Raw genomic sequence first — 16,908 nt, forward strand, 5'->3', positions numbered from 1 at the left:
CAGAAAAACAAAGCAGAACCCACACATTATACCATTGTGTTGTGCTTTCTCCCCCAAGTATGGTTGTGACTATAATGTGCAACCCCCTTTTTTTTTTCTGGCCCAGTTTCTCTGCTCACAAGTCAATAGTGTTGTACACACTTTGATTTATTTTTAAAATTAAGGTTAAGATTTGCTACTTGTATTCACATTCATAAAAACAGACCAGATGTGCATAATTGCTCTGTCAAATTGCTGGCATCTCCTATTCTATTCTTTGTCCTGCCATTTAGATTTTAAAAAATAATAAAAAGGATTTGAAATAAAACAATTAGCCAGGAAAACAGAAGGACAACATATTGCAAATCATCCAGTTTGGCTGAAAGATCAAGAACAGTTGGAAAGACCCAACCAGCGTTATGAAATCATTGATTAATTTGTCCTGATTTTATTTCCATCAGTAGGGAAGAATCTCTTCTGTTTCCAGAGATAAAGAAAGCTGATCCACCTGCGGCCAATGAGGGTTTTGGTTAGAGAAGCTTAGAGGTTTTGGGAGGATACCTCCCACCACTGGGCTGAGCAGGCGGGGAGGGAGGTTCTTTGGCTGCCGGAGAGCAGAGAGGCCTCAGCGCTATGGCTCGGCTGAACGTGACCGAGGTTTTTGCCAACATACGCCTGCCGGGACACCTCCACACCCAGAGCTCCCTCCACTTTGCCAGCAACTTTGAGTTCCAGGACACAGATGTCCTCCTCGTCACTTACCCCAAGTCAGGTAAAGGGTGTGGTGGACCCGTGCTGGGAGAGGAGGATGGAAGAAGTTCTCTGTTTGCCAGGCAAACTCTGTGCAAAACCAAACCCAGTTGTGAGATTAAGTAGCAGCGAGTGTTTACTCAGAGTACAAAAGGGAGCCTCTTCTAAAGATATTGGAAGCCTGGGATGGCTCAGACCGGACAGTTCCTTCTGCTCCAGGCCTCTCCAGCTGGGCTCTTATTCCTCCCTTGGTGGGTCTGGAGAGATGTTTTTCCTCTTGGGGGAGGCGTGGAATAGCTCATTCATGAAAGAAACGGCTCCCCTCCTCTCCTCCTCTCTACAGAAGCTGCTGTCTTTGTTGTTGCTCCGAGGGCTTATTATTTGGTGCCTTCGGAGGAAACGCAAACTTCTCTTAAAAGAATTGAAAGGCTGCGGCTAAGGCAAAGCACCTTTGAACCAAGGCATTCTAGTTACAGTGGCATTTCTTTCCTGAGCTTTATTATAATTTTTTAACAAAGTAATAACTGGAGAAGAAAACAAATAAAAATAATAAATAGGGAAGAAAGAAAACAGGAAAAAAAATAGAAAAGGAAAAGAAAGTTGACAGAGAATCAGTTTCGAATCTTCTTGACCATGGTCTCTTTTGTCAGCAAAAGATCCATCAGGGTTTGTAGTCGCTGGTCAGTGATCCTTCTCTAACCAAGCAAGTTAATGTTGCCAACTCTGCTACTTCTGTCATCTTCACCAGCCTTTCCTCCGTTTCACGGCCTTTTCATATTTGTGCACAGCACACCAGTCTTGCAACAGGCGACGTGGCATTTCAAGTAACCCTGAACAAGAACTTTGTGGCTGCCTGAGCAGTTTGAGTGTGGAAACCCATCAACTGTTTTGATAAGATAGTGGGCTGCAGCTTGAAAGGGGAACAATAAAGACAGAGAATGGTAGGATTATCTTATTTGGCCTCTGAAACAATAAGTGTTCAGTCTTGACTCAAAGGGAAATGATGGTCTTTGAAATATTCAGAGGTAGTGGGAGAGTTAATCACTGACTGACCCCTGAACTACTGCCCAGTTTCAGCCCTCTCCTCCCAGCAAGACCCTTCCCAAGAAGCTGCCAAGGGCCCTGACTCATCAACCAGATCTTGGCCTACATCCCCGCCCCACCAACCCAGAGAATCTGTGTGAGGCCCCCTCTGTCCTTCCAGGTAGTTTATACCATAGAATCCCTGAATCCCACCCAACCCCTTTTTGGTCCCAGGCTGGAGGCCTTTGGGGCATTGTGAAGAAAGAGGAGGTGGGCAAAGAGAAAACGCAGCCCAGCCGAGCTGGACTGAGCGCCCTTGTCTCCTTTGTTGGTAATTCTGGAGGGGGGAAGGAGAGAAGGTTTGTCTTCATGCAGGGGTCTGTCTTGTAGTTGCATGAATGTGAGTCAGCAGACAAATATGCTGGCACAACTGGTTCTGCCCAAGAGGTGAGCTCTAATCTGCATGCATTTCTATCCATTGTTTGTGTTCAGTGGACTATCAGTAAATCAGACCATCAACTGAGTGCTGTACTGAAGGTAGCTGAAAGGTTGGTAGAGCTCTCTCTGTCTGCTTGGTTTTCTCTCCCACTGGTGTCAGCTGGCAGGGAAAACAGCACCTCCATTTCCTTACTTGTGGCAGAGTGGGCTTGGGGAAATGTTGGGGTGCACCTTTGCTCCAAGTACCTTTTAAGTTGCCCAGGTCAGTAGAGACGCTCGGTCACCTGTCCATTGAACCCCAAGGGCGCATTTCTGCTCCTGTTCTCTGGATAGTCTTCTGAATGAGTGGATGCAGGTGCCACACCACTTTCTCTTCTGCACAGGTGCCCTTTTTCCCCAAGGAGAATCTGTGTAGTTCTTGCAGTCAAATAGTCTGCAGTTCCACAGGTCTTCGTGATCATGCCAGTCTTCCCCTCCCGCCCTTCAGGCACCACTTGGATGCAAGAAATCTTGACCTTGATCCGCAGCAATGGCAACCTCGAGCCCGTAAAGACTCTTCCCAACTGGGCTCGAGCCCCCTGGTTAGAGCACATCTATTTCCGAGAGCAACTTCAGCACATCCGGTGTCCTCGCCTCCTCACCACCCACCTGCCTCAGCCAGTACTGGCACCTGCCCTGAAGAAAGCTAAGCCCAAGGTGCGTCTCCGGGGGTCCATTTGAGAGCCAGCGTTCACAAGAATGATGGCAACATCTTCAGGTGGGGCTACCCTGGGCCCCTCAGGGGGCTTTCAGAGGGACATAATGTGTCATATTCAGCTTAGCATGTCATGGTGCCTCTTGTGAAGCTAGTCAAGGAACCTGCAGCAAGAGGAGACCCAAGGTTGGGATGGCAGGTGGTCAAAACAGGAAGGCCTATGGGGGGGGGGGTCAACTTGTCCATTCTTTGCTGCTGCAGGTGATCTATGTGGTCAGGAACCCAAAAGATGTTGTGGTGTCCTACTACCATTTCCAGAGAATGGCCAAGTTCTTCCCTGAACCATCCTCCTTCGAAGGCTTCCTTCATGATTTCATGGCTGGCACCGGTAGGTGGAAGGGCTGAAGGATCTTGCCGTTTGTTTCCCCCCTAAGAGCACAGCCATCGTGTGTTTTAAGTCAATGTATATACATCACTGCTTGCCAACACGGAGTGGCTCATGTCATTGTGCTTAAACAGCAGTTGCAAAATTCAGAGGAAGTGGTGGTAGCGCTGGGTGGTTCTTTAAACCCCCGGTCTCCAGTTTCACTGCCACTTCCTTTGTGGACATCTGACCGTCTTTACGGCTCTCGCAATCTGCTTTATTGTAACTGCAAATTTGGGGGCTGTTGGGGTTGTGCTTTTGTTTCAGCAAGCGCTGTTTCCGCTCAAAGAGGGGTCTCCGAACTTGGCAACTGTAAGACTTGTGGACTTCAACTTCCAGAATTCCTCAGCCAGCATAGCTGGGAGTTGAAGCCCACAAGTCTTACAGTGGCCAAGTTCCGAGACAAACACCCCCCCAGCTCTTAAGCGGTGCCTGGCTGCTTTGGTAGCAACTGTTTCCAATTAGTCCCAGAAGCTGCAGTTGGTTCTGTAACTGGAGGCCGAAGTTTCTGGAGGCTGCTGGGAGCCTCCGCCAGTCTGATGATCTCCAGATGTGGTGGAGGATCGTTCTGCTCGTGCTGGCTGGGAATGCTGGGTCTTGTGGTTCCAGGCATTCAGAGGGCATTAGGTGGGCGATGGCTTTTTCAGGCAGGCTGGAGATGGTGAATGTGTTGCTATTGTATCAGGCTGCATCGACTCGGTTGCTTTCGTCCTTAACGGCTTGGATTTTCTTAAAAAAAGATTGGTCCCTTTCCCATTCTTCAGCAGTTGTGCAAAGTCACTGTTGTCAGGCCTACCTGGAGGTGAATTAAAAACATTTCTGCTATCCAATGTGCACCGGGGCTTTCTGGGAGGCGAAAGGTATTTTTTCTGAGGGATTCCTGTGTCGGATCCCACCCTGGAGGGCAGTGCAGGAGCTCCTGGTTCCCAGAAGACACTTCAAGGGCTGCTGGGCTCATCTTCCCTTCCAGCCCCTCTCAGCCCGAATCCCAGCATGGCTTAACAGCTGCCCAAGACCTGGAGCAGGGGCCTCTTTCATGGGTGGGGATCAGAGGTGGGATTCAGCAGGTTCTGACCAGTTCTGGAGAACCGGTAGCGGAAATTTTGAGTAGCTTGGAGAATCGGTAAATACCCCCTCTGACTGAAGATTTTGCATTATCCTTCCCCTGCCACGCCCACCAAGCCACGCCCACACAAGCGGTAGTAAAAAAAATTGAATCCCACCACTGGTGGGCATCCTACTGAAGGTCCAGCTGGCCGGGGGACCAGGAACTGCCCTTTAAAGCAGGGGACTCCAACCTTAGCAACTTTAAGCCAGGAGGACTTCAACTCCCAGAATTCCCCAGCCACCTCTGGGAGTTGAAGTCCCCTGCTTTAAAGCACCCGTGGCAGAGGTGGCCATTTTCTAGGGGAGGGAAGAAGCGATTCCTCCACCTGGGGACTCCTTGCCTAGCAGGGCAGACACCAAAGGACACCTGGGGGTGGGGGGAGCCGGGGGGGGTCGCTCAGGGAGCGGCTGCTTTGCCTGGACTCTGCCGATGGTCCTTCTCCCACCCAGTCAGCCCATCAAGTCCCGCCTGCTTTCGGCGTCAGGCTGGGAGATGGACGGACTCAAAGCAGAAGCTGCTTTGGAACATTTTGTGACTTGATCTCCTTCAGATGAATCATAATTTGAGGGAAGGCAGGGGGCTGAGATGCCAGCAAAGGATGTGGCTGCCAGGAGGGTGGAGTGACAGGCAAGGTGGTTCCTGCCCCTCTCTGACTGTGGTTTTCTCCCTGCTTTGAAATAGTGCACTACGGATCTTGGTTTGAGCATGTGAAAGGCTGGCTCAGCTGCCGAGAAGAGCTGGGCCTGTTTTGCATCACCTACGAGGAGCTCCATCAAGTGAGTTTGCCCACAGACGGGTGCCAGCCAGCCGTGGCAGGGAAGGAGACCAGCTTATTTTGAAGCATGAGGGGGGTTTCAAATGCCGGCCTGATCCAGGCTGGCTTGTGAGGATGGAGAGGCAAAGGCTGAAGGAAGGAGCCCCGTCCCCAGCCTTCCCTTCCCTCCCTCCAGGACAGCCGGGACAGCCCCAGGCGTCAGGCCAGGGGAAGGACCAAAGGGAGAGAGAGAGAGATCTGGAAACGGGCTGCAAATGGATAAAACAGGCCTGGATTTAGCCCTACATGGAGAGGGAAAGCAAATGGCTTGAAGTTCAGATTGAGGATATATATATATTTGGTTTGGAAGCTAAGTTCCATATATAGATAGATACTTTTCTTTTTATCTTTTCTGATTTGCAAGCAGCGATGTGCAAGATTGGCCCTCTCCATGTCCCTAAACTCCCAATTCCTAGCTTGCCTGACCAGCTGTGGAAATCATGAGAATTGCTGGCTAATATCCAGAAGGCCACATTTTGTCCTTCCAGGCTCTAAAATGGGGACAGGATATTCTCTCCTGGTGTGGTGGAACACAATCCCCATCGTTCCCGGCCCACGGATCCTTTCCTGCAACAGGGATTGGGCCGGGGCAGGCAGATGAGCCCTTGGCCCCTTGCAGAGTCAAAGGACAGGGTCCCTTCGGGTTGGGTCCCAGCCAGGGCTCCTCCTTTCAGTCCACATTTCGGCCTTGTTCCTCGTGGCCGCCTTCCTCCTGGATGACACGGGACTCCTGATCTCTCCTGCCCTTCTGGCGGAGGACACGGGGCCTGCTTGATTTATCACCTCTCCTTTGCCTCCTTTCCACCCCGCTCCCCCTCCAGGACCTGAGACACTGTGTGGAGCGGCTGAGCGCCTTCCTGGGCCGCCCGGTTCAGCCAGAGCAGGCCAACCGCATCCTGGAGCACTGCAGCTTTGCGGTCATGAGAGAGAACCTCATGGTGAATGGCCGGCTTCTCCCTCCTGAGATTATGGATTTCCAGAAAAGCCAGTTCATGCGGAAAGGTCAGTGAGGGCCAGTCCCGAGAGCTGGTGCCGGGCTGCCCTTCCCAGCTTCCCTTGGCTGGACGGCCTCTGTCTCTGCTCTTCTTCTGCCCTTGCAGGTATTGTTGGCGACTGGAGGAACCACTTCTCCCCCAAGCAGAGCGCTCTATTCAACGAGAGATACCAGCAGGAAATGGGGGGCCACCCCTGGCCCCTCCAGTGGGACATGGACTGACAGCAGCGGCTCCAAGACCTCCGTTGGCCCTTGCAAGGTGCGGCTTGTCTCAGGACGGCAGCTCCCGCGTCGGACTTTCTCCCACTGGGAAGAGGAACTGGGAAGTAGCCCAGCAAGGGGGTCACACCAGTCTGGGGCTGCGAGAGAGAATTCTTACACGGCCAGAAAAAGCCGCCTGGTAGCCAACAGGGTGACTACAAGACAGGTGGAAACAAGCCGCTCCCTCAACCGAGGGGACCAAAGAGTTTCTTTACAAGCAGGGCGGAAGGAAGGCCACCTGCACAAGGGTCTCTAGGTTTAGAGTTCAGGGCTTGTTTGAGTCACACCAGTTGCTGGAAATCTTCTTACGTTCTTCAATAAATCTGGCTTATTCACCGTGTCCCTCGTGGTTCGGCCCTGCTCGTGCAGAGCAGCCGGGGAGGAGCCCAAAGGCCAGGAGAGCAAGCAAAGGGGGCTCAGGAGGATTCTGGGTGGGTTTTCCGTGAGCGGCACAGTGCATCCCTTGGCAGCTGCCTTTCCAGATGTGTCTCTCCCCTTTCCTGGCCTCTGGACCTTCCTCCAGATGTGCTGAAGAGCAGCTTCCCTCTCTGCTGTCCTCCTGTCCTGAGGGTGCCGGGAACTCCAGCTGAAGGTGCTTGGAGGGGACCAACAGGCTGGGAGAGACATCCTGCCAACCCCATCCCCACCCGAGCCCCACCCAGGGACTCCTGCACGGGGGGAAAAGCAACCTCTTGTCCAGCACTCTGTGGAAGTCAGCGGAGTGGGAGCGAGCAAGAAGCTTCATCGCCTTCCATTATTTTCTGCCGAAATCCCGCAGTGGGAAGTGTTTCCCTCCCCTTCTGTCCATCGGGGTTATTATCCTGGCAGAGGAACGAAATCCTCCGGAGCAGCTTCTTCCAGGTAACTCAAGTGATGGGCTAATAGCCCCCGCTCTGCCCCCTCACCACGCTTCCCTTTACCCTAGGAACTCACTGCAGTGGGAAAGCATATCAACTCCAAAGCACCTTTATTTTTATTTAATACATCTAAACGTCATCTTTAATATGTTTTATCCAAGAAACAGTAAATAATTCAATCAAGGCTAGACAAAAAGGATATTCACAGAATATTGCAAAGCATAGTCTTTTAAAAAACATAGCAAAAAAAAATAGGTAGCAGCAGATTTGGGCGGTGATAAAAGGTATTTCTCATAAATCCTGCACGTCAATCTCAGCGTTGGGGACGATGCCGGAAGGGAGAGCAGAAAGAGGAGGAGGGGTGGGGGGAGGGGCAGTCAGAAAGGGAAACCACAAAGGGACGTTCTGACCTGAACCGGGCCTCTTCTCCACGGAGGCCCTGCTGAAATTTCGGCCCAACCTCCTCACCCCCAAATCCAGAGGGACGTCCGGCAGAGCCCTCCCTCCCAGGCCAGAGAGATGAAGATGCCAGCTGGGGGTGGGGTGGGGTGGGGGTGGCAATGGCAGCCCAAGGGAGGGGGCTGCTCTGGCGAAGGCTGGCTGGCTAATCCCTTCTCTCGGCAGAATGCCTGGCCCAACCGGAGCAGCCCTGCCTGCATTTCCAAGGTGTTGGCAGAGTGAGGCCCACAAGTCAAGACAAGCAAAGCTGCCTCTATTGTGGCACCCTTAAAAATGGGCAAAGCTTCAGTCGGGACTCTGCCACGCCCGCCACCTTGATTCTTCTGACCAGGCCCCCAGGCTGCGTTTTATTCCATCCCAGCACATCAAACAGACCGTCGCTCTTAAACTGGGGACTACACTTCGATCTGTCCCAGGTAGATCTCTGCTCTCAGCCTGCGTCATTAAAAGCTTAGTATATAAAAATTAAGGACAGGGAGGAGGGAGCCCAGGGAAAGACAGCGAAAGAGGGAAGAGGCGGAAATGCCGCAGGGCTAGGAAAATGGGACCGTGTGGGAGAGCTGGAGGTCCCAGGCCACAAGCCAAGGAGGCTTAAGAAATTCCAGCCGACCTTCTGAAAGGTGGGGCATTTCCCAAGATAGGAGGAGGACCCAACCCAGGTGGGATGTCCTAAAATCCTACCCAGGAGGGCAAATCACATTCATAGCTTTTGTCTTTCAGGGAACTGATTAGCCCAACACAATGAGCATTACCCAGCAAAAGGCAGAAATGCATGTTCCCACACTAGAGAGGAATCTCCATGTCACCCCCCTCTCAGTTGACGGAGGGACCGGCCTGCTCAGCTGCTGTGGCTGAGTCCATGGCTCCAGCTAAAACTTTCTCTTAAATCTCCAGTAAACAGCCAAGTGCAGCCGCTAAAACAAGGGAATTAAAACCAAGTGGGGTTGTCTGGCCCTGGTTGGTCATCCATTAAAGGGAAGGTGAAGGGTAAAAGGCCAGGTGTGAGATCTATTTTACTCCGGAGGCTCCGAGATCTCCCCAGAGGTCGGTTGCTCACATTCCCCTGGGGAGGCCTGGTGCAGGGCCCACCTTGTTCAAGCAGACGCTTCCCCGTCCCTGATCTCTGTCCCAGGAGGGTCCTGGAGGAGCCTGTCTGGGAAGTCAGGCTGGCAGGGGAGGGGGCTGCAGTCAACTGACTTGGTAGATCCATTTCCTGAATTATCTTTAAGGGTCCGAGATCTTCCAGGTGACAAATGCTTCTTTGGTGGCACAAAAGACCGGACTGGGTTCCTGCAAGGAAGTCAGCCACGCTAGCGGAGAGGGAGGCCATTGCTGGAAGGCGATGCACCGTGGGAGCGATCTGGGGAAGGGCCGGGAGGCTCGCAAGGCACCCTCACCTGAGCAGAGATGCTGTGGAGGTGCTGCGGCCGCAGGTCCTGCTCGGTTAGGCAGCAGGTCAAGCAGTGCGTTTGTCCAACCTTCTGGACTTTGTGCCGGAAGTTCCTGTTGACCCAGAAGTAGACAAAGCAGTTGAGGAAGCCGCTGCCAATGGGGAGCCACAAAGCCACGAATTCCAGCCAGCTGGGGACTCTTTCCTGGGTGATTGCTGGGGGAGAGAGAGAGAGAGAGAGAGAGAGACAGAGGGGGGAGTGAGTTCCTGCAGGGTCTCTGTGTGTTTTATCTGGGCCTCTTGGCTCCTTTGTCCTGCCTTAGGCGAGTTCGAGGATTCAAGGTCGCGTAGTGATACAACAACCAGAAGTCTCAGGAAATGTGTCATTTCAGGATTATGGGACTCATCGCACACCTGGAGGATGGGTCGCCCGTTGGGAGCTGCATGTTTGGACAAATTAGATTTTGAAAACTTACAAGCTCACGAATGAAAAAATTAGAAGTTGAATCCAGCCTCTCGCCTTCTTCTCTTGAGAAGACAGTCTCCACCCTCCCTTCTCCCTCGGATGGCATCATGTCCAGCCCTGAGGACGGACGCAGCTGCTCCTGCCTTGGACCTAAAGGCCCAGGCTTCATCTGGGCACTGAATGCAAATTGTGCATCAGCCTTTGGCCACCTGGCATTTTCCAGAGGTGCAGAAAAGCCTTTATTGGGGAGAGATCATACGAATTGCACAGGGACAGATGGGAACTGCACATAGCAACCCCCAACCTCTCTTTTGAACAGATGAGAGCCAATCCCAGGGCCCCTCCCAGTTCCCTGCCCTCCATTTCCCCCCCCCATGTGGCCTCCCTTGACCACGGAAGAGGCGGCTAAGAACGAACAGAACTGCCGGGATGGGGAAAAGCCCTCTTGCCCTCTGGCATAAACTCTCTGCCCCTTTGCCTGGGTGGGGGGTGGGGGGTTGCTCTGGGGCACTTACAGTTGTACACGATGGTGCCGATGCAAGGGCCCCAGCACACGAAGAAGGCCACCACGACCGGGAGCAGCACTCGGGCGGCAGCATCCAGCTGGAGCGTCCGGAGCCTCTTGGGCCGCCCCGCCTTCCCCAGCAAGCCCGCGTCCTGTCTGCGCTGGCGCTGTGAGCGGGCCACTAGCCAGAGGCGCACGTTGGAGACGGTGATGGTTGCAGCTGCCGGGCAGAAGATGGTGCCAGCCACCCAGAGGGAGTAGAAGGGGTTGGAGCCATAGTCCGGCTCGCACAGCAGGGCGGCCGCAGAAAAGCGGACCTGGAGCACGGCCAGGGGGCCTGGGATGGCCAGCGGCAGCAGCAGGAGGACAGGCAGGAGCCAGGCGGCTGCGATGAGCACAACCACTCGCCTGGGGCTCAGGAGGCGGCCGTAGTGGAGCGGGAAGAAGACGGCCACGTAACGCTCCAGGGAGACCCCGGCCAGGGAGTAGAGGGAGGCCCCGAAGAGGCTGGAGTTGATGAAGGCCACCACCCGGCAGTAGGCAGCCTCTTCCCCGGCTGCCCCCTCGGGGGCTGCTGGCCCCAGCTCCAGGCTCCGGTACAAGTTGAGGGGCACCACCAACACCGCCAGAGCGGCGTCCGAGGCAGCCAGTGAGAGTAGCATGAAACGGCTGCTGTGGCTCCAGCCGGACACCGAGGAGCCCAGCACCGCAATAGCCAGCCCATTGCCCCCCATGACCAGAAGCCCCAGGACCCCCAGGAGAGCCACTTTGACCAGCCAGGTCAGGCAATATGGGGGCTGGCCACAAGGGTCAGGCAGGCATGGGGTGTGTGGCTGGGCTGGCTCCTCCTGGGGGTCATGCGCTGTGGTCCGCTGTGTCCCCCTGCTGGTGTGGGGGCTTCCCTCCCCACTCAGGATGACCCCCCCTCCCCTGTTCCTTCCCTCTGCACCCAGAAACCTCTGCTGCCCCGGGCTTGGTCGCTTGGGCCCTCCGGTCAAAGGGGTCGTGGCCTCTGCCCAGGTTCCCTCCACCAGAGTAACCGCCAGGAGGAGCTGCAGGATGGCCCTGAAGGGGCTGCTGGAGGCCATGGGGAGGGCAAGGGGGGGTTGGCCTCGCTGCTGCAGCTGTCCGGGCAAGAAGAGTTTGGGCCTCTGGAAGCAGCACCTTATATGGCCTGGCTTCCACCATTCCTCAGGCTGCCCACCCAACGAGCTCAGGCAACCAGAGGGAAGCCAAGCACTTCACCTGAACTTCACTCCCAGCCTTGACTCTTCCACATCTCCAGCTGAGCGGCCCAACCCGCTATTCTCCAAGTGTGCTGGCCCTGCTGACAGTGGGTTAAGGGTATTGTAGTCCAACAGCTTTGAAGGAGTCAGCTTGTGGTGGAGAAGATCTTTACCTGGAGTTTCCCCAGTAAGTAGAAAACCCAGAATTTTGGACTCTTATTAGGACAGAGATGCAGGTGCATATAGGACCATTTTCTAGGCCACACCACCCGCTGCCTTTTCCCAATAAAGTTCCCCTTTTTTGCTGTGCTTTTATGGTCATCTACCTGGAGTATCTGCAGAATTAGACCCTCTGTTTTTAAAAATGCCTGGAAACAAAGCAAACTGGGATGTAATAATGATTCCTCTTGACTAATTTCTGGGGGAGAGACGGGCTGGGTGACATCCTGATGCTAACAATGATCCCGGTAATCTTTTATTGCAAAATGAACAGTCTGTGTGACCGTGAGTAGCACTTCCATCAGACTTGCAAGCCACAACTGACTGACAAGGATCAGAATGGAATTTGGAGGAGCTGAGATCAGCTGTTTTCTTTAGGTCTCCCTCATCTTGATTTGCTTGAAACCTCGTAGATCCTAGATCCGTATGTTTCAACCTCAGCAAATTAATTCAGTTGGACTTTAACTCCCAGAATTCCCCAGCCAGGAAGCTGAAGTCCACCTAGCTTAGGTTACTGAGGTTGAGAAACACACGGAGAGAGCCTTCAGTTGCCCAACTCTGCTTCTCTAGGTACCGCCTGGCTCTGGAACAACGGCCTTCGTTTTCTTTCTTACTTTCCAGTTTTGCACGTAATTATTTCTACCTGTTTATTATTTCTTGTGACCAGGTGGCTATAATAACAATTTGATTTGATAGAAGCAAGCCAAGACCTGTCGATCTCTCTCTAGTGGGGCGGAGGGGGGCACAGGATTTAAATGAAGGCAAAAGACAAATTCCAGGGTCTGATAGGACAAGCTTCCTAATGGCCAGAAAGCTTTGGTCAGAGGTCAAACTGCCTGGCCAGAGAGGATGGATTATGCCACTGAACAAAGAGTTAGACTTTAAGGGAGCTTCGCACTTTTTATAATGCTACAACCACAGCCAAAGTTTGAACGTTGGGTCAGTTCTTCGTCTCCGGAAATGAAACCTGCAAATCTTTTTCCAGTCGCCTCCAGCCGGTTGGGCTGTTGCAAGCATAGCCAGCAAATGAAGGCATCATCACCACCTCACCAGCCGCCACACGGGGGCAGCAGAGTCCCACTCAGGGGAGCCTGCAATTGGATGGTGCAAAGTACAAGGTTTTAGTGCAAGGGGGGGGGGGGCTGCAGCCCCCTGCCCGCCTTCTGGGGCATTTCTGGGCATTTGAAGGAGGGGGGGGGGTTGCCAGTGAGACTCAATCAATAGACTGTATATCCTTTCATCTCCTCTGTTTGGGGGGCAAGTGGGAGGGGGGCGGTTCAGTTCAGCCCCATCTCAATCAACCTGGGCATGCAGGAGGGGTCCCTCACCCATGTGGTTCCCTGGGGGTGGCATGGCACAGGGGAATCTCAGGTGGGGATGATGTGGGGCACTCACAGGGCCCCAAGAGCCTCGGCCGAACCTCAGGGACCCTTCAGCCTCACCTGGATTTCAGGGGCCTCTTTTCCAGCCACAGTTGCTCATGTGGAGCATCCCAGGACCTGCCCAAGCCATCGGCCCACGGAGAACAAACATTCACTCCGATTTCAAGGAACGGCCTCCTCCGCATTCACAAAACTGCAAAAGGTTTTGCTGGTGGAGCCCCAGAGACAAGGCCCCCCTCCTCTCCCCCAGCTGACTCCGCACTGACCCCAGGCTCTCTTGGCCCAGCAAGGAACTTGGGAAAAGGAGGGGGCTGACTCCCTAAAAAGGCTCTGGCCTCAGGCCAACAGGGCCTCCCCAACAGAGGGGAGATGTTCCTGCAGGGAGGAGGCTGCATTTCCTGCATATCAGTTCTGGAATTGTATCCAGCCTGGTGCAGATCTCTTTGCCTACGTATCTAATCATCTCTCTCTTTCTCTCTCTCTCTCTCTCTCTCTCTCTCTCTCTCTCTCTCTCTCTCTCTGTATTTACTTGTATAATGCCTTAATCCCAAAGTGATTTTACAATAGGATTAAGATAGCAAGTAAAAATATTTAATAACAATGAAACAGAACGTGGCATGCATTGCAGAGGGTGACTAACACAAACATCTTCCCCGGCAAATGCCAGCAAGGAGATGCACACACCACCTGGCCCACCCCGAGTGACAAGAAGGCAGGTCTCTGTGGCTTTATGGAAGTCCAACAGGTCAAGGAGACTATGCAGGCCTTGGAGGGAGGTATTTCCCAGCCACTGAGCCAGCATGTTTCCAAGATCCCCCAAATTTGCAGCTAGAATCTGGAGTCCACCATCTTATCCAGCCAGAAATGATGCTCCTCTAGGTAACCAGGTCCTGAGTCCTGAAGGGCTTCATAGAGGACAACTAACCCTGAATTGCACCTGGCAGGGCACCTGGTGTTATTGAGACCCCCTGAGCAGTTGAGTTGAGGAGTGGAGCTCCTGCTGTCTCCATCTTTGAAACAGGTCCAAAAGTGAGAAGGGAACCTCCATGGCAAAGTAGTTCCCACCTGGGGCTTGGGGAACTGCCTGCTGCTTTCTGTGGCGGTTTCAGAGGTGCATTGCTGGCCACCAGTTTGGTTGGCTTCAAAAGAGAGTTGGCTCAACTCATGGAAGTCCTGAGGCTCAACAGCTATTAGCCTGGGCGGGGTGGGCCCTTCTGGAGGACGTCTTCTGGGACACCAGAAGGCTTCCTTGGGCAGCTGCTGATGGCCCCCGTGAGGGGGCACCCAAAGGGAATCCAGCGTACAAATTCTGGCCCTCCTCCTGCTTCCATTCCAGGCCTTTACTGACCTGGAGATGTGGGCCAGCCCAGCCTGTTCAGTTTTGGAAGATGGACATCTGTACCTCCGTGTTTTGCGCATGTCAGAAGGAAGAATGGACAGGCAGCGTTCATACAGTAGGAAAACGTAGTGATTGAAGGGTTTCAGAGTCTTTGGGGGAGAGTTGGGGGACGGGTGGACAGGCATGTGCACGGCTCCTGTTGCACCCTGTAATCATTCCCCGTCACTCCCTGCAATTAGCCCAGTTTTGTGTCGCTCTGGATGCAGCTGGCCTCCATGTACTGTGGCTGGGCTGCGGCTGCTGCTCATCCCCCCCCCCCCGCATCTCCAGCCTTCCCGAGGGGGCTCTTTCCCTTCCCTGGCTGGAGGAGGAATTCAGCTTCTTCAGGGAAGCTCCTCAGCCTGCAAGTATCGCAAACCCGGGTGCAAGTTGGCTTCTGAATGCAGCCAAGAAAGTGGGAGGGCAAGAGCAGGCACTGAGCCAATGGCTGATTTAGGGCAGATGCAAAGCCAACCTCAGGCCTCTCTTAATGGCCGGAGCGCCGGCCCAAGAGACATAGGTGACCAGAGCTCTCAGGCCAAGGAGCTCTTTGTCCTGCAGCAGGGAGGAAATGTGGGGGGAAAAGCAGGACAAATTACCCTATATTGAATGGTCTCCCCCCCCCCCCCCCAATTTTCCCAGTACTATGACCAGCTGGTGCAAACACACAGGCAGGATTTCTACTAGTGAGGACCTTTCAACAGCAGGGGGTGTGGGGGGGGGGGGTTATGTCTGTGTGTGGGGGTGGGGGTGGCAGTTGAGCCCACCCAATAGACTGGAGGAGAGGTTGAACTGATTGAGATGAATGTTGAGGGGCCTTTGGGGTCCCGTCTGATTTCCTAACCGTTTGCAGCTGCCAAGGACAGGGAGGGACCCTCAGCCTCAGCTGCATTCAGCATCGAAAGAAATCGACTGGGACACGCAGCTTGCCTCTTCCATCCACCGCACAACACAAAATCAGGAATGGTTTTTTGGAGGTTCTTTGGCATCCGAGAGGCCCCAGCCTCCTGACCTTGAAGGGAAGGCCTCCAGCACCCTTTCCCTGGGTTGGCTGGCCCACAGGCACCTGCCCGCCAGGCCAAAACCTTTTTGTGGTTTGAGAGGAGGCCCACTGAAGGAAGCCAGCCTCAATTTGCTGCAGTGCAGACTTTCCAAAATTCTTCTTCTGCGACACTTTGTGGTCAGGGAGTCTGGTGGATTCCTCAGGGGGATTCTTAGGAGCCAATTTCAGATCAATTCAGCACACAGCAAAGGATGTGGCTCCCACGTACTCCAGTTATTGAATCATTGATCTTTTCCTTTCTTTTTAAAACTTGAACCTCTGTATTTGTAAGGAAATTGGTCAACTTTGTCGAGGCCTGAAGAACTTTTGCTCTTGCAGAAAAGTCAACTAAATAATGGACAAATAATTGTGGGGTCCTTGGTGCCCTCTGAGTTTGCTTATTTTCTTGCATACATTTTATTACCCAAATTAGATAACATCATCAATGGTAGTATAAATAATTGTGGCCAGAATAATAACAAGAGGTCATTTGAATCAAGCAGTAAGGTTATTGTTTATAATGGCTGAAACCAGAGAAAAATCTATCTCTATATTTATTTATGATATTTTAAAAAGTTATTCTCTTTGTCATCAGTCCCAGAGAATCTCCAATTGGGATGGGAAGGTCAACCTTGCCTCCTTATTGTTAACCTAACTTTCTTGGCAAATGCACTGATTTTCCACAAATCCACTGAGGGAAGAGGAGCAAACGGTTATGGAGGCCATTCTTGTCCAAGACAATCGGAGTTTGCAGGCGCAACACATTGTATTTGGGTAGTGGGGACAGATGTTTCTCAAAGGTTTCCTCCATTTAAGAATCACTACATCAAAGAGAACCAAGGATCTCTGCTCAGTTCACACCCAATTAGGAGGAGACATGGGAGCCCAGGATTCGCAGCCGACCTGCAATAGAGAGCCAGGCCCAGAGAGCCTTGGAAGGGCAGAAGATGGATCTGGCTCTTCCCCATCCAGGTGGCCCACCTGCCATGACAGAAGCACTCAAGGAGGCCTCAGGTTCCTCCTCTGTCAAGAAACATCTGCCCTCGGCAGAGGATGGGCTCCAGCAGGAATCTTATCAGGCACAAGAGTTTCTATGGTGACATCCATTATCCCTCTTTATACAGAGATGAATCAGGAGCTAAAAATAAGAACTCTGTGGCAGATTGATCGGGATGGGGGGGGGGGGTAAGTATTGGGGCAAAATGGATGGTGAGGTATTGGGGCAAGTGGAACATCCTGCTCTTCACTCCTTTTCAACGTTAGCCAGGGCTCAGGGAAAATGTGGGTGGGCTTCTTTGCATGGAGCATGCGTGAAATCAGATTTGTTTCAAAGGAAGGGTTGAGCAGGTCTGTGATCAGCTGGAAGGCATCCCTGACCTCCCCCGGGTGCCTACTTCATGGGCAGCCCTTCCTTCCTGGCCTGGCTGCTCCTCTTGCAAGGCTGGAGCCAAAGAACCAGGATTTCCTGGACGAAGATGGCCACAAAGGAAGTTCTCTGG

At 53.1% G+C, this 16,908-nt stretch overlaps 2 protein-coding genes across 5 annotated transcripts; one reads left to right on the forward strand and one right to left on the reverse strand.

The window, feature by feature from the left end:
* The first annotated feature begins 447 nt into the window (after positions 1 to 447).
* Positions 448 to 6,825, forward strand: LOC113423441 (sulfotransferase 2B1-like). Of its 4 annotated transcripts, XM_087971366.1 has the most exons (8): positions 576 to 751; positions 1,987 to 2,083; positions 2,245 to 2,300; positions 2,678 to 2,886; positions 3,146 to 3,272; positions 5,098 to 5,192; positions 6,052 to 6,232; positions 6,331 to 6,825. In XM_087971366.1, the coding sequence occupies exons 4-8, from the start codon at positions 2,689 to 2,691 to the stop codon at positions 6,444 to 6,446; spliced, it is 717 nt and encodes a 238-aa protein (XP_087827492.1). In that variant the 5' UTR covers positions 576 to 751; positions 1,987 to 2,083; positions 2,245 to 2,300; positions 2,678 to 2,688; the 3' UTR covers positions 6,447 to 6,825. The 4 variants fall into 4 exon arrangements, with proteins under 4 accessions (XP_026540627.1, XP_087827491.1, XP_087827492.1 ...); XM_087971365.1 differs by lacking the exon at positions 1,987 to 2,083 and having other exon boundaries at positions 560 to 751; XM_026684842.2 differs by lacking the exons at positions 1,987 to 2,083; positions 2,245 to 2,300 and having other exon boundaries at positions 448 to 751.
* Positions 6,826 to 9,071: 2,246 nt separating this feature from the next.
* LOC113423448 (putative G protein-coupled receptor 21) lies at positions 9,072 to 11,250 on the reverse strand. The gene is made up of 2 exons (XM_087971786.1): positions 10,173 to 11,250; positions 9,072 to 9,407 (listed from the first exon to the last, which is right to left on the reverse strand). The coding sequence occupies exons 1-2, from the start codon at positions 11,248 to 11,250 to the stop codon at positions 9,112 to 9,114; spliced, it is 1,374 nt and encodes a 457-aa protein (XP_087827912.1). The 3' UTR covers positions 9,072 to 9,111.
* Positions 11,251 to 16,908: the final 5,658 nt, after the last annotated feature.

Source organism: Notechis scutatus, chromosome 9 (genome assembly GCF_049901735.1).
Source record: "Notechis scutatus isolate UNSWTSFEM ecotype Mainland chromosome 9, rNotScu1.2, whole genome shotgun sequence".
In the NCBI taxonomy this organism is placed as follows: domain Eukaryota; kingdom Metazoa; phylum Chordata; class Lepidosauria; order Squamata; family Elapidae; genus Notechis; species Notechis scutatus.